This window comes from Serinus canaria, chromosome 1 (genome assembly GCF_022539315.1).
Source record: "Serinus canaria isolate serCan28SL12 chromosome 1, serCan2020, whole genome shotgun sequence".
NCBI lineage: Eukaryota > Metazoa > Chordata > Aves > Passeriformes > Fringillidae > Serinus > Serinus canaria.
In genome coordinates, this window is record NC_066313.1 from 27,343,809 (window position 1) to 27,367,778 (window position 23,970).

At 42.0% G+C, this 23,970-nt stretch overlaps 1 protein-coding gene across 1 annotated transcript in view; it reads right to left on the minus strand.

Annotated features, from left to right (window-relative positions):
• Window positions 1-4,808: 4,808 nt before the first annotated feature.
• Window positions 4,809-23,970, minus strand: part of CLCN1 (chloride voltage-gated channel 1) — a 59,204-nt gene continuing 40,042 nt past the window's right edge. The window contains exons 9-22 of the mRNA XM_050981591.1: window positions 21,217-21,301; window positions 18,672-18,773; window positions 17,314-17,398; window positions 16,737-16,886; window positions 15,233-15,302; window positions 13,492-13,939; window positions 12,658-12,791; window positions 11,939-12,153; window positions 11,713-11,818; window positions 10,221-10,303; window positions 9,411-9,449; window positions 8,691-8,795; window positions 6,729-6,815; window positions 4,809-6,234 (exon numbers count right to left, since the gene is read on the minus strand). Coding sequence (XP_050837548.1) covers window positions 5,839-6,234; window positions 6,729-6,815; window positions 8,691-8,795; window positions 9,411-9,449; window positions 10,221-10,303; window positions 11,713-11,818; window positions 11,939-12,153; window positions 12,658-12,791; window positions 13,492-13,939; window positions 15,233-15,302; window positions 16,737-16,886; window positions 17,314-17,398; window positions 18,672-18,773; window positions 21,217-21,301 — 2,105 coding nt within the window. The 3' untranslated portion in view covers window positions 4,809-5,838. The remainder of the gene's footprint in view (window positions 6,235-6,728; window positions 6,816-8,690; window positions 8,796-9,410; window positions 9,450-10,220; window positions 10,304-11,712; window positions 11,819-11,938; window positions 12,154-12,657; window positions 12,792-13,491; window positions 13,940-15,232; window positions 15,303-16,736; window positions 16,887-17,313; window positions 17,399-18,671; window positions 18,774-21,216; window positions 21,302-23,970) is intronic.

A 23,970-nucleotide genomic window follows, 5' to 3' on the forward strand; every position in this document is an offset into this window, starting at 1 on the left:
GTTTGCCATAGTTTGTTTGCCATATGAGACTTTTAAATTCTAGCCATAAAAGGTACTATTTCCTTGTCAAGATACTTGTGCTTTTCAGACTCTGTTTCTTCCAGGAGCTAAGCAGTGTCTCTTGCCCTGCTCAAGGCATAGCATATTTTACAGCCAGGGAGATTGCACTGATTTTTGCTTTCTGTGTTCTATTTGAATTTAATTTGCTTCTTTCCAGTTTAACTGCTTTTGCTACCAAATAAATTGCCACCCACCACTTGGTATGTATGTCTGCATAACTATATTCATAGAATTAATTGTGACTTGCATAAGACACACTTACTTAACTGCTTTAGCTTTTTGTTCATTGTTTTTGAGGGTTTTTTTAAATTTTTTTTTGTCAATCCTTGTAAGTCTCCCCTGTACTCTCTCCTGGTTTTGTGTATGGTGTTTGTTTGTTTTGGTTTTTTGTTGTTGATGTTGTTGATGTTGTGGGTTTTGGTTTTGTGGTTTTTTTTTCTTTCCCCAAATGGCCTCTAAACTACTTTCTTTTTGAAATGTAGTGTGTCATATGAAATCAGTTATTCCGCATATGTTTAAGACTTGAGTTCCTGGCAAAACAAAATGTCTCTGGTCCTAGAAGTCATACCTCTGCATAGGAAAAATGCCTTTTTTTTTCTAAATTTCACATTATGCTGCAAAGATGCTGTCCAGCTGATGAGTGTTTCACCTAAAAGAACTATTTTGTCATCATACTAGATTGGATTTACCCCTCAGTTCAGTTCATCTTCTCTGGATTTAGCTGCTTAGCCCCAGCATGAACCTTGTTCTATGCTATCTGCCTGAGGCTGTCATCTCCACTTTCTGCTTATTTCTTTGTTTAGACTAGATGGCAAACCTGCCATATGTTTCTCTCACGTTGCTGTTTTACAATACCTCATATGTTACTTCTAAGTGATTAATGAGAAGGGTAACTAAAAAGGGCATAAGAGCATTCTTGCTGTACACCTCATTGGATCTGCACTTTGCCAGCTGCAAGGGTACTTTCTGCATGGTTCCTCAGACAGATCTTATCTTCTGTGCCAGAGAAATTGCCAGTTTGAGTTAAGCATAGGATTCTGTGACATGTTTGGTCACAATCCAGCCATCTCAGCTCCCATTTCTTTTCACAGCACTTTGCTTAAGTGCACTATAGGAGTTTGAGGGGGGAGAGAAAAGCAGATTTTTTTAACATTTCAAATGTATTTCTCATAAACCTTTCATTACTGTCTTTTGCATTTGTTTCTGTGTGGAGAAAAACTGAAAAGCTTCTACCTTGAGTTTATGTGGCTTTAATTCTGAGTATATCTCAGATGCCTTGTAACTTTACCTTCTGTTCTTCCAACTGAGTAGCCATTCAGTAAAGGGTCAGGTACTAGCAGTACCTAGGTTGTTGCTCCTCTAAAGTAGGCAATTCACATTTTCATTTCTCTGCATTCTGTTTCATTTATGAATTTGCTACAGCTGGACATTGTCCTCCATATCAGGTGTAATTCTTCTAGTTGGCTAGACGTGTTTCTGTAGCTGGTTTTACTACACAGCACAAGATGTTTGCACTAGCAGCACACTGAAAAGGCTGGAATGGAAGCAAATGCTCATTTGAAAGTCCAGTGCTTGGACTAGTAATAGGTTTGGGTGAGACTCTACCTCATTTAGCTATCACACTAATGCCAGCAGTGTCCACAGCAGAGTCTTGTTTGTCTTGCACTGAAGCTGCACTGGGATTTGGTGACATCCAGCACGCTGAGGGAAGGAGAGATGTGGCTCAAGGCACAGGAAACTGAGTTGAAGAGTTTTCTGCTACTGCACAGCCATGATTTGACACAGGTGATGTTTGTGTGTGTGCCTGACTGCACGTGCACAGGGTTGTCTGTCCAGTGGCTGGGAGGACACACAAGAACAGCCTGTGGCTGTCAGGACCAGTTTAAGCTTGTCTCCCACAAACACAGCATTAAAAATTTTGCATCACTTTGCATCTTAAGACCCTAACCCTAATGCTCAGGCACGGCTTTTATGTGTAAATTTTAATTATTGGTCTCTAGTGTTGATTATATTTTTATAAGAGCTGTACCCAGGTATCTGCTTATGTGGCCATGAGCAGTTTAGTGCTTGCTGTGACTGTTTTTTTAACAGTGTGTTTTTAATTATACCCTTCCTGGGCTTGGACTAATTTGGCAAAGAGGGATCTTCTCTTGCTCAGCTGGTTTTTGCTGATCTTGTACTCTTTGGCCACAAAACACACACTTCTATACAGTATCTGTGTGACTGGGCAAAAGGGGGATGTTGTTTTTATGGACTCTGTCTCTCTGTTTCTGCCTGTAATAATTGTTTTTGCCCATAGGCTTAGAAAACTAGAATTTCCTTAGTCTCAAATGGCAACCAAAAATGTTACTTTGTTGAGGCAAATCTTTCTTGTTATTCGGTAGTTCATCCCCTTGTGTTTTCTCCTTCATTCAGCTCATGGCCAAGTCTCTTGGCCATGTCACACCTACCTAAAGCCCCACTTGTTGTCTTACCAACCTTAAGTTTTCCCTATTTTTTCAATTCTTTATATTGATGCATTTAAAAACAAGACTCTGCTTTCACCTTTAAGTGCAATGTTAAAGGAAGAGTTCAGTTTTTTGCTAGATGTGAATTTCTGTCTGGATGGGAAGACCTCACAGCTGATACAAATTCTGGGGATATTTTGGATTGAGAAAAAAAAGTTTTTTTCCTGTAGCTAATCAAATCTGTGCTATTTGGATAGGATGGGAGATGCAGGTTTTAGAGTGACAGATCAGTGTGACTTTGTTTGCTGGACAAAGGTTTCAAGTTTAAACTTTGAGGGGGTGTAGTGGGATAGCCTGAGAGGGCACAAACTTAAAGTACCCTCGACAAAGGTAGACTTAGTATTATTTTACTGCACATTTTGCACCTGTTAATGTACTTGGCAGCAGCTCAGTGAGGATTTTATTGATAAGATGGAAGTGGAAACAACTTCAGCCTTTGCAAACCATCTTTGCAGAGTGTTTTTTGTCCCATCCTGGCTCCTTACACATTTTCATGTATGAATAAAGGTGAGAAGATGGTGCAGATGGATGCTGCTTCTGTTCCATGGGTGGAGGCAATACCTGGAATGGATCTTGAGTAGTGTCCACAAGGAGCAGCAGTTACAGCCACCTTTCAGCTCCCCCCCAGAGAGCAATCCTGCTCCTTACAGCAACCCAGGGACAGCTAAAGGCAACAGGAGTGGAGAGGTACCTGTGTGTGCATGTGTGGGAACACGTGTGTTCTCATCTCATATGATGAGCCTCAAGAAGCTTTCCAGGTTAGCCAGTGTTTCACTCCCCAAGCCTCTCTCCATGTGCATCATTTTTTGTTCCAGCTTCATCTCCCCCAGCTCACAATCTGTCTGTCATGACTCACACACTCGCTGGCTTTGATTTAGACTCCCATCTGCTTTCTCAGCCAGTCACATCCCAGTTCTTCTGTAACACACTGTAGGAGAAGTGTGGGACTGGAGCAGAGCATATCTCTGTATTCAGGAGAGAGGAGGGGGAGGTGTGCTGACTCCAGCCTCAAAGTTTCTCCTTGTCTCATCTGTCTCAGTGGAAGCCTGTGCTTAAGCTGTAAAATACAAGCCTGCACAGTAAGGCTGGGTATGACTTGGAGAAACTCATCCTTCTTGGGTGTGCTTGGACCCTCAGACCAGATTTGGACTCAGTGTTGTCACTCACTAAATATTTATGCCTTTGTAAAAGGAATGTCCTTTCTCCTCTGATTATATAAGGGACTATCACAATTCCCTGAGAAAAAAAAACCCAAAAAAGAAGCAGTTGTTTTGCCTCTTCCCTGCAGGCAGCAGAAGGTGACACAAAGGTAGTGGGGAGGCTGTACTGATGCCTGGCAGACACAAAGGTGCCCCTCTGGTGGAGCCAAGCAGCTGTTGTGTGCACGGGACTTGCCCTCAGATCACCACTGTCTCCTCACAAGGACAGGGTGGCTCCCGGAGCACAGACCATCATTAAGGCAGGGAAGACTGTCCCCAGTTAGCTTATCAAGGGTGATCTTGTGCCTGAAACAAAACAGACCTGGGTGGCTCTGAACTCCAGAGAGCAAGAGTAAATTTCTCTCTCTGCAAGAGACTGGCAGGGAAGATTTCCTTCTACTGTAAGCTTGTCACAGATTCTCCCACCCATAAGCATCATCAGAGAGGAATTGGTGCAAGGTCAATCCTTGGAATTAAAGCCAGGAGGGAATTTTCCTTTGGTGGCTGGGTTAGAAGTAATGGTATTTTTGACTTGCTCCTGAGACAGCTTATGGAAAATCATGTGTTAAACTAGAACTGGTCACTCTAAGTTAGATAATGCTTTACTAATATCAGGAAGGGGAATGAGATTACCCCCAAGAATGTATTTTCAGAGCTTGGATTTCTTCTCTGTTGCTGATAAGTGGAAACACATCTAATAGGCTGCTTGGGACTGCACCTAAGTGGTATGAGACACCAAAAATATGGTAGAAAAATATGTAGACTGTTAGAAGAAGCTGCAGAATACACAGAATTTGGTTTTGCCTGTTTACTGAGAAAACCTCACAAGAGTGGTGAATTAAACAAAGCAGCACCTTACCTTTGGATGCCAAGGTTTTGCATGCATGGCACGAACTGACAAGACGTCTTTTTGCAAGATGCAGATCTGCTCCAGATTTAGAACTGGAATAGAGAGGGATGCTGCAGACAAGGGTTGAGGTCTCTGCTGTTAGTCACAACAGAGACAAGCTGGCAAAAGTGAGAGCTGGAATTCTCAGATCTGAGGTATGCAGAAATATGTGGAAAGTAGGCAGGGTAGAATTACCAGGAAAAGAGTGCAGGAGTTTTCAGAAAGAAACCTGTTTTCAAAATGTAGAAAATGTGTCTTCCCTCTGCTGTATTTCTTGGCAGCCTGCTAACACTCCAGAATTATTTTTTTTTCTTGAGTTCTTATATTTTAAGACTATAACTGTGGAAAATTGTGAACAGTGATTCAGAGAGACAAACAGTTATTTGAAATATAGGTACATACATGCTGTTTTACTCCTCTTCCCCCAGCACTGAGGATGCCCTCACTTAAGATTTTCCCATTCTGTTTTAAAATTTCAGAGATGATGGGAAAACAAAAGCTTTTTTCCCTTCCAGTGTTTTCTAAAGCCTTGGCTGAATTCAAGACATGAGACATACACCAAATACTTTCCTCCTATCTGTTTTAGGGCATGGCTCAGCTATAGGACAGAGGAGAAGCTCCTAACTGCATCCCCATCCAGGAAAATCCCAGAGTAAAAATTGAGAAAGAATAAAAATGTCCTACATGGGAATGTTTGGGGGCGGGTGCAAGATAAGAGCCAGTGAAAAGGAGCTGCAGCAGCATGGACAGGGTGGCAGTCAGAAGCAGAAGGATGCTTCTAGGCTGGAGGTCTGGCTGTGGTCTGTGTGCAGGCCTGGTAGGGCTGGAAGGACTGCACCAGTGGTGAGTGAGAACTGATCCTCCTCCCCTTTCCACACGGCAGATTGACCCAGGGCATCCTGGCTGTGTCAGCAGTATCCATGTCCTGTTACAGTGTGCTCTGCCTGTACTCAGGCTCCTTGCAGTCCACATCTGACACCTGCACACGCCCCAACAGTCCAGCAGCCCAACAGTCTGCCCAGAGGGAAAGCATCAGAAGAAAGGGTCAGTCTGATGTCCCTCCTCCCAGCTGAATCGTTCCTCTGTGGGGATTGCAAAGAACATCCAAAAGCTTCTGTTGGAGGAGCAAACACAAGAAGACTGGCTCACTGAATAGTGTGATGGACTGCTACCCTCACACCAGCTATAAGGGAACATCATCTTCATCATCCTCGTCTTCATCCAGGTCAGTAGTACGTAGGTTTATGTCCTTGAGGATGTCTGAGATGTTTTCAGCAACTCGCCCTGTCATCTCCATCTCTTCCAGCTCGGTATCTGTGGCATAAGCAGAGCTGGGGACTTCCCCCTCTTCCTGTGAGTGTGAGGGCTGGGGGGAGTGTGAGCTGGGGGGCAGAGGGCTCTCAGTGCCCAGGTTTGCTTCTTGCTCTGCTGCCACCGTGCCGTTGTCCTCCCGGCCCCACGCCTGCGCGCCCTGCCCGACCTTGGTGGTGCTGGAATTCCGGCTGATGTCACGGAAACTGGCAAGGGGAGGTCGGAGACGGACCCCAGAACGGGTGGAACCCTCTATTGCCTTCTGGAGCTGAAAAAAGAGAAACACTTCAGAAATAAAAAACATGAAAGGGAGACTGGCCCAGCCCTACCCAGCAGAAGTTCATCTACTCCCCAGGGTAAAGGGATCACAAATAGTGTCACAGCTCTGCCTCTGGAGCCTGTGTAGATAATTTTTTACATTGGTGATGTAATGAAAAATTCCATGGTAAACAACAAATTCCACACCTCTTTCAGAAACAGTAATAGCCGCTCAGTTAAGAGTGGCTATTAAGCCTGCACTCATGCAAAAGATGAACCTGTTATCATCCCTGTAAACAACATCTGCTGCCTCCTCTGAAATGCAGTCATCCATTCCTTTACATGGCTTCCAAAGAGCAGCCTCAGACTTTGACACTGGACTGAAAATCTAGCACTTGCAGTTATATACAGTCCCAGCTGGAACTTGCAGCACCTGTGAGTTACTGCAGTGATCCACAGGACACTTGCAGTTATTTAGGAGGAGGGCAGAGGATGTGTACTCACCTCTTCCAAAGCCAGCACTCCCCTCAGCTTCCCCATGCTGGTTACGTAGGCATGGCTGAGGCCCAGCAGTGAGAACAATGTGTGTGTCTAGGAGCAAAACCACAAAAGACCATCTCAGGGGCTTTGGAAATGGGCAACACAGAACTTGGTACTAGAGCTGGGACTCAGGATTTAGAAATAACAATCACAAAGACACAAAACTGTGCAGTTATCCCAGTGAGAAATTACATCTTCCCTTCTTGCCCTTTTGTATCTGCCAAATGCTGCTCTTTGCTCCTTCTGCTGTGCAGCCGTAGTTGGGACTGTGCTGATGATGGAGAGCACATTGTCAAGGTCATTCTCATCCTGCAGCTGGTGGAGATTCACATACAACACAACACCCTGTGTTGTGCGTTTGGAGACCTATGCAGATCCTGTTTGATTTTGGTGCTGGAAACTGAACTACCATATAGTAATATATAAAGTCAGAAGCTGCTTAGGTTATTTATTGCAGTGCTTTCCTTATCAATAGAGGATTTCTTTTTTCTTGTCCCAGAATATTTTCTGTGAAAGCTTAAGCTTGTTGCTGCTTATCCAGTGCAGTGAGAACACGGAGAACAAGTTATTCCCTTTCTCTTACAAAGTCTCCTTGAAAGGACAGATATCACACTGCTATCAGTCTTCTTTTCTTCAGCCTAAATATACCCCATTATTTTACTATTATTCACAGATCTGGGTTTCCAAAACTTTCCACATTCTCAGTGCTCATCTCTGGTATATTTCCAATCTCCAGGTTCTTGAAGCTGAGCTCTAGCTGGACTTTACTGTGGCCTCACATGAAATCATTCTGTCACAGCTAGTGTTTGACCTTTTTTTTAGCATCAAATGAGAAACTGAATGTCATGTTCAAGTGTAAACTAGGAAAAATCTGATTTCTCAAGAATAAGACACTTTACTATAAAGTAAAAGGAAACCAGAGTGGTTAAATATAGCTTGGTCACGATCAACTGTGGTATTCTTTTCATTGTCAGTAGTCTCATGTTTAGCTCTAACTGTGCCTGTTTCACATAGTTTGATTATTTGTCCCTGGGTTGGTTTTTTGGTTTGGTTTTTTTGGTGCATCCAAGTTAAGTTGATTTGTCTGTTATTTCAGAGTTTCTCAGTTGCTCTTTTGTATGACAGGTACGAAACTTTCCCCATGATCACCCTTCCAGTATAATTTTTTGTAAGCCTATATTCTCAAAGATAAATGCTAGTGGTTTTCAGATTACTTTACCTACCCCTAAAGAAAACTCATCTGAACTATATGCTAGCTTATTCTTGTTTTGCTCAAGGCTGAGATCTTAACAGTAATTAATTAATTTCATACAAGGCCTATGCTAACCATTCACAGTAAATATTGATAAAAGCATGCACTGTGCACTTTTGCTTCAGTAGACTGCTTTCCCTTTCCACTGAATGAAAGCCCAGTCCTATCTTCCTCCTGACAGACAATGATTGATTTACTCCCCTGTCATCCTTTGCTGACTCCAGGTGTTGCATGATCCAGCTTCCTCTTTCCTTGTGCTTCAGTTCCATGAGGAGCCTATGACACAGACAGACTACACCCTGACAGAAACACCCTGAGAAATCCAGGAGTGCTCATTCCAGTGCTGCACACTGACAGGGCAGAGTGTCAATCTCATTGTAATGCCCCAGCAGCAAGGCACACAATGCTGCTGTTAATGTAGCAGATTTTTTTTTGTTTTTGTCCAAAAGCATTTAAAATAAATGGACTCAGACTTCTTATCACAAAGGCTTTCATTTTGCAGGAGATTGGGGATACACACAGGAGATTACAGGAACAAGCTCACTTCTGTAGCTCGATGTGAAAGTGGCTGATGATAGTCGTTGTAGGTGAAGACAAGGAGAAATAAGTCATAGACTGGACTTGGAATGAGTGGAGAAAAGTGGTGTATGCCTCAGGGTGATACCTGCACTCACCTTGTGCAGGGAGGTTCTCTCCACCAATTGGAAAGGGGAGGGATCTACGCGGCAGCTGTCAAAGCACACATTCTTGTTCAGCTCCTCCTGTTCCCAGGCATCTATCTGACACAGGAAAGAAGGAGAGTCACTCTTAAAGGTGCCTGCAGCTTTGCTGTCTTGTCTACCCAAACTAGTCCTCTCCTGTAAATGTTTCTTCCTTCCTATGTACAGCCATTATGTCTCACCCCTCAGGTTTCCCGTCCCTTTCTTGCCAGATGTCAAGTCCATGTGGAAACAGGGCAATTCAGAGATTTTCTGAGAAGATGGGGTTTTGTTTTGTCCTTCTTAAAGAGGGAGTGAACATCTTTAGCTTTCCTTTCTGAGTGCATCTTCTTCTTGTTGCAAGATGATTGATCTCTTGTGTAAGAAATGATGGAACAACATGGGCCCACAGAAGGATTTAGATGAGGGGGCACCTATGGAGGCCTCTAGTCTAAGACCCTGCTGCAGCAGGGCTGACTTCAAAGCCAGATCAGATTAGGCAGAGTCTTGCCAGCACATCTAGCCAATCTCTTCTCTTATGGGTGAGACTTGCCCACTGTGCCACTCCAAGAAGAAAATGACTTTGGCTATGGCTTTATCTGGCAGTCACTGAGGTTCCTGGAGTATTGCAAGTGATAGGAAATGGGTACAAGTAGCACTCACATGACCTCACTCAATCTTTGCACCTTGTCTTACCTCTTCTGGTGTCATTGTCTCAATGACTTCCACTGGCTCCTGTAGGAGAAAACACTGCTCAGGACAGCCAAAGAACCCACAGTTTCACAGAGTACAGAAAGGGAAAATCTGCACAGCCTCCTCACCCCATGTGGTCCCCTTTTTGTTCCAAATGGTGTATTAGATTTTTCAAGTGCTTAGATTTTCTTTATACTCATCCATTATGCGGTGTACTTTGCCCTTGCTGTGCTTCCCTTGACAGTGGCAGTTCACTATGGAGTTCTGCTGGAGCAATTCAGGTGCCTAAATATGGCCATCTAATACTGATTTAGATGCTCTCAGGATATCCCACCTGGGGTCCAACCTCTGCCCTGGAGTGGATGGGTCTCCCATAAGCTCTCTCTGTTATCCCCAAACTCTGTGCAGATGTGTCAGATAACCAAGGGCAAGTTTAACATGGCAAGAGCCAAAAGCTTTTTTTTTTTTCATTTTTCTCCATCTGTCCAAAACTGTTTGCCAAACGGAAGAGAACTGCATTTTATTGCATGTTAGCCAAAATATCATTAATTTTTTCACTGGGAAAAGATGCCCAAACTCAATCATGATGGTAGCCTGAGACCTGAGCACAGGTGACTGACTCTTTAGGAAGATGCACACTCCTTTATAGTAATCACACCCTTTCTCCTTGGAGGGAGTTCCCCACTGATGCTGTCAGAGTTCAGGACCAAAACTGTGTCCATGCTTTAGCCAAATGCTGAATATCTCAAGTTTCTAGATCCATTGCATTCCCTTCCATCTTCATGGTACTACCAGGCTCAGTGTAGCCCTAACCTGGATGGTGCTCTCTGTTTCATGTGGACGGCTGCAATGGCACAAGAGCTGCTGGATCAGTTTCCTCAGGCTCCTGAAACTGCCTGAAGGATGAGAACAAACACGTGGATAAGAGAGAAGAACAAATGAGAGACAAAAATACAAAGCCCCATCTTAGCCAGGGCAGGCTGGGAAATGCTGTGACACGATAGAGCTGGGCTGGTGACAATCTGGCATTCAGTCTGTAAGATGGTGTCTGGGACATTCCAGAATGAATATTCCCATGCAACAAAACATTTCAACAAAATGAATGTGACAGGTGCCAAGGGGTGAGGAGTCCATGCATTCTGCCAGCAGTGGAATGATGGGAATAGAAAAGACCAGAATTATACTCCCAGGCAAGGAGTTAGAAAGAGGAGAAGACAGGGCCTGGTGCTGTTGTGGAACAAGGCTGTGGAGGAAGTTTGGACAGAAACAGTGACAGATGTGAGCCAAACTAAAAAAAGAAAAGCAAGGTCTCATGAATTCATTCTTGTTCCACTTCCTTTGTCATTCCTGGGTCACCCAGTTCTAGCTTCACGTAAAATGTTTCACACACTGTCCTTGTTTTCATATGTGGTTCTTTTTCTGCTTTGGTAGGATAGGTGGATGGCTCACCCACCACTCCAGTGCTCTGGAAGCATAAAGTGGATTTTTCTGTGCCTTAGAGGTTTAGTCACACATGAGGGGTGTTAATGAACCCGAATGTGCTATATGCTCTATTACATGTAACGCTTGGGTGCCTGAAAGCATGGGCTAAAGCCCTATGCTCTGTACTAATTCTCAAGACTGGGCTACATCTCTGTGCTTACTCACTCTCTGCATATTTCAGGATGCATAAAGGATAAAAACAACCCAGCATCCTGCATCACCTATACATGAAAAATGAATCAGCAATGAGCTAAGAGTACAGTCTTGAAAGCAAAGCTAACGCAGTCTGGGGTGTGACACAAAAGAGCACAATACATCAATGTTTGTCCATCACATTGATGCAGCTGAATCAAAGAGATGTGTGCCCAGGGGAGGAGCCTTTCAGTTTTGGAGATGGCTGAGCAACAGCCTAAGCTACTCAAAAACTTAGTGCAGATGTTTAGCTCTCAGGCTGCTTTCCCCAGGGAGATTCACTCATGTGCTAAAGAAGCCAGAGATGGGACCATTCTATGCAGACTCTACAGAAAATGTCCAAGGACATTCTTTGTTATTGCAAAGAATGGAGTGGGGAGACAGAGAGAGTCCATCCTTTGTGGGCCTACTTATTCCGTGCTGCCTGAGGGATCATAACAGAAGGTATTTCCAGGTACATTACACTGATGTTGGGGTGCACTAACAAAATGTCCTTCAGGAACAGCAGAGAAAGCTCCTCTTCTCAGTCTCTAGGAAACCAGCCCCTCACACAGGCAAGTTCACACAGTTAGCATGGAAGCTTCCCCAAGCTGGCTAGGAGGTGGTTGAGCCATGACAGAAGTTACCTTACCTGAGTGTTGCTGGGACTCCAAGGTTTCAGGCATTTGTTTAAGAGGACTTGTTGGGCCATTTGGCTCTTCTGGGTAACTGGGAGTGGGACTTGGAGGCCGAGGCAGCTGTTACAGAAAGGAGAGAAAATAAAGTCCACCTTGTGCCATTTATTTCCCAGCTTCCCCAAATGCCTAACTGCTTCTAAGCAGCCTCTATGTTGCAGTCTGTCCACTTCTCTCCCTCACCTCTCCTTTCTCCTCTGTATCCTCATCCTCATCGACATAAGCAAAAGATTCGTGCTTCAGCTTGGGCAGGTTTGCCCAGGGTCCATCGTAGGGTGCCTCGTTCAGCTCCTGCTGCCTTTCTCTGTTGAGGAGCCGCCGCCGCTCTGGGCTGATGTGTGTCTGCAGGAGAGCCTGCAGCTCCGACCGCTCCACGGACCCCAGCAGGATCATGGACTCTGCGCAACACAGAGCAGGGAAGCCATTACACCACCTCAAGGTTTTGAAGGTCCCCTTCCACACATCACCCCTTTCTCCTCCCACCCTCTTCCAGGTGCTCAGGCTCGTACTATCTAGAGCTGTACAAGAGTCACTGACCCGTCCTGTGGTGGCTCCTAGGCTGTGGGGCTGTGGGAAAGGACCTCCCTGTCCTGAGCTCTGCCACCCCACGCATGCTCTTGCCTCATGCAGGATCCCAGGAGGGCCCTGTTGTCACAGTTCAGTCTACAGACTTCCCACATACCTCCCTTATGTACTGGATCTGCTTCACTGCCCACACTCCAGATTCCCTGTCTGGCCAGCTGATACAGCTGTCTGACATACATCATCCACAGTGGGAGATTTTTAGGACTTTTTTTTAATGTGGTAGGTCACACTGCCTGCTTCATTCCACGTACTTTGAAAGCTAGTTTCTCCCAGCTGAGACAGTCCTCAGGAAGGACCAGTTTCTCCACATTGCCTACCTGGCGAGTCCACCAAAGGCAAAGATTTCACTGTGGTGCTTTGGAGAACCTCTTGCAAGTCTCGGTATTTACAGTTGGAGGAAACAAATTTCACATCCTGGACCATAATATCCTCAACAAAGATATTGTATTTGCTGTGAATTTGGGGAGGATAAGAGGAAGAGTTAGCATATTAAACATGTCGAGCACATAAATTCCCTAAAGAAATACCCAAATGACTACTTTTTTTGAAAGTGCTAAAAATACAGCTGTCAAATGATCTTTTGTGAGAGTAACCAAAGGACTTTCCAAGAGGATAAATACAGATTAACTGGATTTCCATTACAGTTGTATTTCACTCTGTTACCCCTCACCATGAAATACACACATGTATTCATATATGTATAGATGGTTTTTATATACATACCCATGTGCATGATATATGCTAGAGAGGGGAAGATGTTTATAGGAATAACTGAGTTTTGCTTCAATTAAAATATCCAAATAAAGTATTTCAAACATTTGCTGGGCAAGAAATATCCAAACCCCACTGAATTTAGATAAACGAGACTCCTGATTTTTAAATTTTTAAGCTGAAGCAACTTGGAAGTATTAATACAAATTCAGTAACATTGCAGGTCATTTAAACTTGTGCTTTCAGTGAAAAAAAGAAGAGGACTTTTCTCCATTTTTGTGTATGAAACCTATTTCTACTCCAACACTTGTTTTTCCTTACTGCAGGCCTATTGTGCCTTCTTAATTCCTTTGAAGTACTGGACCCTTTTCATAACCTTTTATTTCTCTGTGGTCTTAAATCTCTCCTGCTTTATTTTCTTGCCTATTTTGCTACTATACCTTATGTGATTCCAGCCCAGGTCTGGCAGGTAGGGCAGCTTCTTCACCTGGATGATGCTGTCATAGAGGCTGGGCTGCAAACTCTGGGCCACCATGTTGGCAAGGATGACAGCCACCATCATGGGCAGGATGTGAGAGATCTGACCCGTCAGCTCGAAGCAGATGACAGCGGTGGAGACAGTGTGGCTCACCGCTCCTGTCAAAGCTGCTGCACCTTTCCCAGGTAGGAGAAAATAGGGAGAGAAGACGACTGTCATATAGAAACAGCATATCATGTCAACCAGGAAAATTACAGCAGTGGGACCAGGTGAGGAAAAAGGAAGACGTGGAGGCTCACCAATGACAGCATACCCTCCAGGTAAGATTTGGTAGAGAATGTCGTCAAAGAGGATCCCGTTGGGAAAAAGCGATGCCATGATTTCCCCAATGAGACGTCCAAATGCAGCACCTACAAAATATCACTGACAGTTAGGGAGTTAACATTTAAGGAACATCCAGTCTGTGCTGTGCAATCACTTGGGTATTTTCTAACAGAAACGAAGCCTAAACTTACATTAAAATGACACTGGTAACGAAAGAGTAGTTCTCAGTTACAAAATACAGAAGTTAGACTCCAAGAAGAAAAAAGAGTACTAAGATTGGTAAATACAGTTGACCCCTCATTCATTCTCTTGGGCACACCAGGCACAGCAGTAGCTGTGACTCCCAGGCTGGAGGACATATTTTCAGACTTTGTACAATGTCAGTCCAGATCACAGTTGAGGCCCTTTAGACTCTCATTCTGTGAATGTCTAAGCATTAGAATCATAGCTTACAGAAGAGTTTTTGTGGGAAGGGACTTCAGGAGGTCTTGCTCTGACCCCTGCACAGAAAAGGGCTGATTTTGAAGTGAGATGGACTCACCCATGTCTTGTTCAGACAGGTTTTACAAGTCTTCAAGGATCTCTTGGACTGCTGGACACAAAGGCACAGTGTTCCAGAATTGTATCCAAAATGCTGAATGCTTAGAAACAATTTCTTTGCATTGCTGTCTAGGTCTTCACCTATACAGCTCTGATGCTGGTTAGCCTTCATCACTGCAAGGGCATGGTTACTGCCTCATGTTCAGTTGCTGCCTGCCAGAACTCAGAAGTCCTTAGAGCACCCTATTTCATTTGAGAGCTTTGGGTACTTAATGCTGAACATCATGAGCTTGTATAGTTCTGTCTAACACAGCCTCTCTTTCTAGAGAGAAAGCATAACATTAGCATCACATTATTTTGAATTTTTTTTGTGTTGTTATTGGAATTAAAACCAGTTAAAAGTCAATAAACTTTTTATGTTATCACATTTCAGTCAGAAGAAAGGAGTTAGATTACATTGCAGGTACTAGTTTTGAGGTTATCTCTTCTGGCTGGCTTTCAGGGGTGAAAGGAGCAGCTACTATTAATTGTAGGATAGAAGTTTCTCTGTAAGTGAAGAGGCATAGAGATTAGAAGGCCATGGCTCAGCATGTCTCCCCAAGTGTGGCCTTCCTTATGTAAAAGGGTAGGGATTACCTACTTGGCATTTGGTTTCAGGGGGTTGAGGAAATGTCAAAAGCAGAGACCCAGAGGCTGGTCTATTGACTGCTAATCAGATTGTCATAGACATCAAATGATGACTCCTCATATGCCAGATGAACCCTGCTGGGTGTGTAGGCAGTGTCTCTATTCTCTCCCCCTGTCAGATGAATATGCTGCAAAACAAAATTGAAACTCACCCAATACGAAAACAGGCATGAAGCCTCCACAGGGGATTGGCATCGTGGTGGCAATAACAGCCATGCAGAACTAGAACAGAGGCAGAGGGTGCAGTTGTTACTGAGCAGCAGTAGCATTTCCTGCTGCCCCACTCTGTGCCCAGTCTGGTTACAGAGACCAGAAAGCTGCTGAGGTGTAGTACTGCTAACTGAGCTCTGTCTTTGCAGTACCAAACCTGGCCAAATACAGCTGAAAACTGACTATTCTGTAGTGGACAATCAGGCCAGACCTTTGCCCAGAGTCATAATAGCAGTTTCTTGGTTATGTGGTCTATCCCAATGCTGAAAATATCCAGAAGAAAACCAAGAGCAGCTATCTAGTGAGTAGAGAAAGCCTTTGGTTAGCAGGACAATGCCAATGAATCTAGTGACTGAGGGAACAGCTGCTCCAAAGGCAGAGGGACTCACGGCAGACACACCCTCCAGTCCCCTCCTCTTTTGCACTCCTCTTGTCTTCAAGTGGACAAGATGTTTTCTGCTTGGTACACTGTAATAAGAATTATCACAGAAGGAGAACCCTTAACTACCTGTCAGAAATTGATAGAGTGTTTTACTTTAGGTGGAAACAGTTGTGTCAATCTGTCATTGATAGCTGTTCTTGATCTACCAAAATTTTCAACTGACACTGCAAGGTGGCCTCAACTCTTCTGCCCCTTTGCAAGAAATAAATAATAAAAGAATTAGCACTATTCTATGATTTTTTTATCTATCTATCTATCTATCTATCTATCTATCTATCTATCTATCTATCTATCTATCTATCTATCTATCTTTCATCTTAGGAAAACCTCCTTGCTACTTTTATTTTGAACATTGGAATATGATGTTTTCTTCTTTCAAATGTCTTTTTTTCTCTGTCCTATGTTCAGAGGCTAAACAGTTTCAACTTCTACAGACCATGTTAGCTCAGAATTTTTAATCTGCTGTTGCTTTCTAGGAAGCGAGCAAAACTGTTCCCAGCTGCATTTCTCCATCAAGTTTTGATGGGCTGCTAAGAAATCCTTGAGCCTCACACAGCTATTGATTGCGCTTGCATATTCCTATTTGTCCCATATCTGAAGTCAGGAATATCAAATAGACTGTTTCAGACCTCATTTAGATAAAACATAAATCATCTGAGAGCTTTTTAGTTAAGTATTTATTTTGTTGGAACTTGAGAAATCTTTCCTGATTTAGTTTACCCTACCAGCTACTATCCAGTGGACACCAAAGGTCATTCAGCAGGATGTATGAGGAGGATGACTTAGGGAGCAGAAAAGACTACTGTATTAGGGAAACTATTCCCTAATAATTTCGGTAATTCAAGGTGGACAAACATCACATCAGAAGATGTAGGAATCCATTGCAGCTGTAGTGCTGCATTCAATACCCAGCAGCTCCTCACTGGCACTTCACAAACTGCTTTACAAAAGGGAAAATCATTCAGTCTGAGTGGAAAAGGGTTATGGTGAGCTGGACTTCCTACCTTCACGAGGAAGAAGAGCAGGATGGTGACAAAGACGCTGACTTTAGGATGAATCCAGGCTGCAGATTTCCCTAGGATCTGGGTGTCCCCAGAGTGTTTGATCCAGGTATAATTATCAAAGAGAGTGCTGATGGCTTCCCGTGGCATCAACTAAACAGCAAAAAAACAGGTATGAGTCATGAGATCAGATGGAGTAAATATTCTATCTCTAATACAAGGAGGCAGAGGAGATTTTTACCGTGGAAATTCATGACTGCGAGACTTAATTCACATTTCTAATCTTCAGGAAGACAGACAGAACTTTATTCAACAGGTGAAGAGGTAATTACTTTTACACACAGGGTAACATCTTCCTTATCATTTGCTTAGAAGAGTGAATAATTACTTTTACACATGAAGTAACATCTTTCTTATTATTTTCTTAGAAGAGTGGACCTTTTCAAGTTTTCTATGAAGGACGTAGCAGAGATCATATCAATTCTTCCCTTTTCCCCGACACAAGGTTATTGGGGCAGAAGATAAGGAGACAACGTTCCAAAGAACTACACAGAATTGGAAAAACAGTTTCCAGTCTCACCTCTCCTGCCATGAACTGCCCAAATCCGTGAGGAAATGTCACAGACGCTATACAGAAGGTTATAACCGCAGGGTATATCAGTCGGCTGTAAAGGAAAAAGTTTATTACAATGTGGTCTCACATTCTGTTCTTGCAGCACCATCAGTTCAGGACTAGGAATGCTGTTTCTGTGAAGCTCTCTGTATTTGTATCCATTGTTTTGGAGTGCTGCTACTGGCAATTTAATGCCCTGCTGCACTGTGACCCTTCACAAGCATGGAGACAGCATGAGCCTAAACTGCTTTCCTGTGCTGGACTAATCCTGTCATGTGTCCCTTGGCAAGTTACTGTTTCCTATAGGAAGCTTTGGCTGAGATTTAGGAAGACAAAATATAACCTTTTATTTGATTCAGTCTAAGGACCTAAAAAATTCTGAGAAATCAGTGAAAAGTAGATTCCTGTTTTTCAGGCTTGGCTCTACTTCTTTATTAACTTGATTTGATAGCCCTGCTGCTGTTTGTGGGTAAGGCTACGTGATGAAGAAAGACAGTTTTCCTTCCACATAAGAAAGTAAGCTAATTTGAACTTCTGTTTATTTAGAGGTTTTCTTCTGGTCAGGCCTGCAACTGGATAAGAAAAAAGTCCTCCATGCCTCTCAACTTCAAAAATTCTCACAGTATCAGGTCTATCTCTACAGCTAGCCACCATTTCTTGTACAAGTTATGAACTTTGGAGGTTAGGACTGTAATGCAGAGGGGAAAAAAGTATCTTCAAGTGTCCTGTAAAAACTTTATTGTCAAGACTCTTATTTTATTTTGCATTTCTCTTCCATGCTGCATTTCACACTATTTGGCTACTATCAGTTTCAGGTTTTGGTTCATAACAATTGAGCATATTCCTAACATTTTTGCCAACACTTTGATTAAAAAACAAAGATATACTTTAGAAACATACTTAGATTTCAGCTGTATTTAATTTTCCTGAAATATAAATAATGTTGAATTTTTCACAGATCCTAAAAAACTCAAACAAACCAGAAACAGCATGATTTTAAAAAGCATGATCATTGATTTTCTAATTAAAAATATTTTCTGTCCAATAAAAACTTTGCCTTATCCTCTTAACAAATATTGCAGTGTCCCTTCCAAATCAAGAAGCTATTTGAAACTATGGAGGCTGATCAAAAGGAAAATCCAGTGCAGGAAAAATTCTCTTGATGTTTGCAGAGATCTTACTCTCATGCAGGAGCAGTTTCTCATATTTTTACTATCTTACACATGAAATAGGTCTGCTGTCTTCCAGAAAGCATTTTCTACTATCCAGTACCAGTAGGGTGTAAGAATCCGGTCCCTAAAGAGAATATCTTCACAAGCACTCACTATTTGGTGAGAAACTGGCTCAGGGCTTTATGACGTCGGATGCCCAGGACCACTTGGCGATTGAGATAAACAAAAAAGGCTCCAAGGAATCCAGAACATATGCTAAAATGGAGAAAAAGAAATAAAATCATGCCAAACAACAGATAATATACAAACCATCAAACAAGAAAATGAGTTTAAGTGGTTTAATCTTCAGCTGCCCGTGACGTCTTTTGAATGTCAGCTAGAGAGTTACTCCTGCAGCAGCTCATTTGAAGATATCGACTCCTTGATGAAAGGGGAGAAATTATTTTGGACCTCTGTCATGCACACTACCATTTTACCAATTTTCTCTTGCTGAGAGGGGAAAATCTATAAAATACTTTCTAAAAGGAGACTGACAGTTCTCAGTGGGGGCTCGTGAAAGAGCAACGGGGCAAAGAGCAGTATTGTCAGAACTTAAACATCAGGTTGGAACAGAAAATAGTAAAAATGAGGGGAGTTTTAAATCTGATTCAGTAAAATTATACGCCTACAACAATTACTAAAAGTGATAGGAACTCTTGTGCCTAAAGCAAAGTATATCATCTCTGTGATTCTAATCACTTGGAGCTGTGCTCCTGATTTTAATAAAGTAAGAAAAGAAGTGTGCTTGTCTAAGAATTGGTGTTATCCTTAGGCTCTGTAGCTTAATGAGACTTGGATAAATAGTGCCTAATACTTAAACTTGAAAAGAAATGAAGAGTGAAAAAAAAGACTGCATTTACAATTGGTAAGGGGAAGCTTTATTTTAGGTGGCAAGCATTAACCCACATAATACTGAGGATAAACACCTAATATTTTCATTCTATTAATTTCTAAAATTAATGGACTTCTGCTTTGTTATATGTTATGCATGCTTTTGCCAAATCTCATTTAATGAATTATTTATTATACTTAAAACATTGTACATGGAAAATAATCCTGCTTTATCATTTAAAAATTGCACAGAAACACGTTTAAACTAAATATAAAGCTTTTCACAGACAAACATGTTCAATGAATTACCCTTCAATATTTTAGCCAACACTGATTAGAACAGTGTTTAAAATAGACCAGTCCCTTAGGCAATATAAGCCTAAAGACTGCACAGTTAACTGAATTGCTCTTTAATATTTTATCTTAAAATATAGGTCTCTCCATTCCTGTCTATAATTTTATCAGTAAGCAGGAAGTGCTCCTTCTGTATAGATTATGCAAATTAACATTTGGTGACACAGAAAAACATGGTCTACCCATTGATAGTGCTTGATCCACCTGAAGGTGAAGAAATATGTTGGGTAGAAGGAGAGTTCAACTTTGAGACTTAACGTTAAGAGAATTTGGAGCATTCCAAGTTGGCATCAGGGCTTTATCCAAGACTATCCAAGCCTTTGGGGTTGTTTTTTATTTTAAAGACCACATTGGACACCCAGGCATTTGAAAGCCTCTTGCAGTTGTCATATATTCCTTTCCTAGCCTATGTGCAATGCTGAAAAAAGCCAGCTCTGTCAACTCTGTCCAAAACATAGTGACAAGAAGTTTTGCATTCTAACAACCAGCTGTAAAATGACAAGGATTATGCTTTTCCTAGCCAGTCTAAACCAGTAGATTCCTCCAAGTTCATTAGGCAGGTCTGTAAAAGGGAAGAACAAAGTGAATACATGTTGCTAGCAAGAGCTCCTGTGTATTCACAGATTTTTCAATATAGCTGATGTCTTCAAAAACCCCACTTGATTTCACATTCAAGTAAATTAGTGGGAGAGCAGCCTACTAAAATAGGCTGGAAAACCTCAAATATATTTCTGGTCTTGGATGGAGGTCTTGCAAGAGAATATGTTCACAACACCAGAACAGGCGTTTGTTCCTACAGTGTATTCCTTTCATTACTGCTCTGAAGTGATTTCCCTAGAGCCTCCCTCAAGCTCTAACCACAGATTTTTCCCCATAGTAATTCCAAATTCATCTTTTCTCTAGTATTTCCCAATTTTCATTTCCCTTAAGTTTATTCTTTCATTTCCTCCAAATGAATGATTATTCTCACTGGATCCAATTACTGTTGGTTACTCTTGTCACCATGTTGGGTATACCAACCTCTCTCAAAAAGGATAATCATTCTGAGCTTGTGAAAAGGAAACTTCAGGTTAAATCTTTTGTTCCATCTTTGTCATGTGAAAAGGCCATACTTGTTGGATCAGTTCATTTGGGGATAATGTCAAAACAATTAAAGAGCCATTCAGTAAAACTATTCCCAGAATTTTGACCAAGTTAGATTTACTTGTTTTTTTTTTTTACCTCCAAGCCTCATTTTTGAAAAAGCTACATGGAAAGGAAATAACAAACACCTTAATAATACCCATATTTCTTTCCTTAGCCATTGTGATACATGGGCACCAGTTCTGAAGGAAGAATTCCAACAAATAGAAGCCTTATTTGCGACAACCAAAGTGACTAAAAGTGATGTATGTAACTTTTTGGCAGAAGAATTCCTAACACAGATCACATTCTAACCTTTGTAGGGCAAGGTGTCAGTTTCCTGGGAGCTTACCCTATTATAGCAAATGCTGGCAGCTCTTGCAGATCAAAGGGGAAATCCATGCGGAAGTTTGTTCTGAAGAGGGCTGTGATGGTAACTGTGAGAGACAAAGGTAGAGGAGGGAAGAAAATAATGAGGTGAGAAGTTAAATGCAATAAAAGCTAGGGGTAAGGACAAGGAAACTTGTTTATACATGCTCCTCTGGGCTTTCTTGACATTATATACATTATTACAGATTGGCAGACTGCTCTGATTTAGTAGGTTCTATTTCTGAGCACTTGCAGCCCTAGCACTCTAGATGGTCTAGGTTTGCTTTCAGAGAATGTATGCATTATTTTTAGCAACAATCCCTGATTTTTACAGGGTTTTGTTTTCTTTTCTTTCTTGTCTTCTACCATCTATTCATTATAAAAAAAAAGCTTTTCCTGGTATCCTTACTGACTGAGAGGTCTCTGCTGAGGCAGGCAGTGACTGCATAATGAGGAAGCTGTATCACTTCTCACAGTTGTGATTGCCTCCAGAAACAAAACTCAGGTCTTCACTGAAGTTACAGCTTCAAAATTTCTGACTGGTACCAAAACAATGAAAGGCTTAGAAATCAGAGATGTAAAAGATCAGCTAAGGCCCATCTTCTCCAGCTCACCCCTCCTGGTAGTGCTACTCTGCTACAATGGAATGTTCAAACCTGAGCTGCTTTTGTCTGGAGGTGCATTATTGTGGGGAAATAATAAAAATCTGTGCGCCAACAGGTGAAGGATAAATCAGACTGGAAGCGCAGCTGAATGAGGGTGGCTATAAATCCCACCTTGCCCTGGATGAAGGAATTATTTTTTCAATGAGGAAATAAAAGAAGCAGTGAAAATCTAGCATATGGTAATAACAGGAAGCATTAAGTACTTGTTATTTGGTCAGACAGAACTAGTTTAAGAGTAATAATTTAATGAGGTCTCAGTGGGTTACATTACCTAAGATAGCTAAGCCTAAAACTGCATTCTACTATCCAAATTGGGAAGATCTTGCTCCCTGTCTCTTCCTCCTGCTCCTTCCCTCCTGGCCTTTTCCTCATTAAAACCTGCCAGAAATCCTATCTTCTCTTTCCCTGGATTACTCCTTTGCCAGGGAAGTGAGTTGAATTGAGGGGAACAACAAACCCAGGTGACACCAGCGAGGGTTAAAAGAACACTCAGGGATGGAAGATGAAAAGTGAAAAGGTGAAAAGCAGGGTGCCCTCTCTTTTGTTAGATCAGCCCAAGAAAGTGACCATCTCAATTCAGTTTTAGGAAATAGATAATCCAAGCCACTAAATGGCAGAGCATTAAAAAAGTATAGTGAACTCGTTTTCAAAGAGTTTTGCTGCAGGGTGGCAAAGATGACCAGAGGAAAGGAAAACAGGCACAGCAATTAGTCTGGGTCTTTGTTAGTTCCATTTCTACTCCAACAGGAGAGAAAGAGATTTCCACAGAGATTCATCCTACCTGTCTACATCCTCTTTCCTGAGTGACTAAGCCACCCTGAAACTAAATGTCTAAGCCATTTTTTCTCCATTGACTACAAAATGTACTACTTTAGAGTATCTTTTCCTTTTCTTACAAGGCTAGAAGTAAAAAGGAATGGGAGAGTAGTTAATGTGAACATTTATTTTAAAATAGATTTCAACTTTAGATAACACTGAGCCATGTGTAGAAGGAGCCAGAAGGAGCAGGAGGAAGGCAAGGCATGAAATCCTATGGCAAGTAAGATGAAAGCTGGGGACATGGTAAAACAGAAATCCTGCAAATTGCAGAAATCCAGCCTTCCATGACTGGCAAAGAGGGACTCAAGCTGCAGCAGCCAACCAGAGTGGTTGGCAAATAACCAGAAATAATTTGGAAAGTACAGATAATGGTTTAGGGCCAGCCAACAAAGCCATGAGTATCAAGAAATCGGCAAAGATCCTGTGGGTCTAAGAAATAAAAGAATTTTGGTGAGATGCTACACAACTTACTTGCATCTGTCATTCTGATGTGATCACTTCCCTACCTCCTTCTTCCTGGTAGCAAGCATAATAGAACATGAACAGAGACTGAAAAGACTGGGTGTGTAACTTTTGAAGGGAAATAAATGAGCAAGAAAAGACATGAAAGGCAAGTTAGAGCAGATATGATAAAAGATCATAAAATAATGAATTACTTAGCTAGATAGAAGTTCCTAGTCCCTTAATACAAGGACAAGCAGACTGACAAGACAAAGAAAATACAGAACTGTGAAAAGGAATGATTTTTCACAGCCAGTTGGATCATGGAACTTTTTAACCTAGACAGTCAATGAAGAAGAACTTAAGGAGCCATTAATATGGGTATTAAAGATGTCTGGATGATTTTGAAGAAGGGTCAGGAGTCAAGATGATTCAGGATTAAGCTAATTTCTAGTGATTTGAAATTAAACTAATTTCTAGGGATTTGAGAGACCAAAAAAGGAGTCAGAAAAGACAAAGTAAAGGACAGGAAATTATCTCTTGTTATCTGTCTTTGAGTTTCTTATATTTTTCTCTGGAAAGAACAGAAAGATAGGGGTTCTGGGTTTTGTGTGACAGATCCAAAGGTTAAATACAGCTGACTTTTAGGCAGTGCTACACAAAGAACAATGTAGTCACTTTCTACATTCAGAAGAATGTAGTCATTGTAGAAAGTGTAGTCATTTTTTATATTCCAGAGATTATTCAAACCTCAAAAAAAATCCAGCCCTGTGAAGTCAACAGAGACGTTATAGCAGTTTTAAGTAAATAAA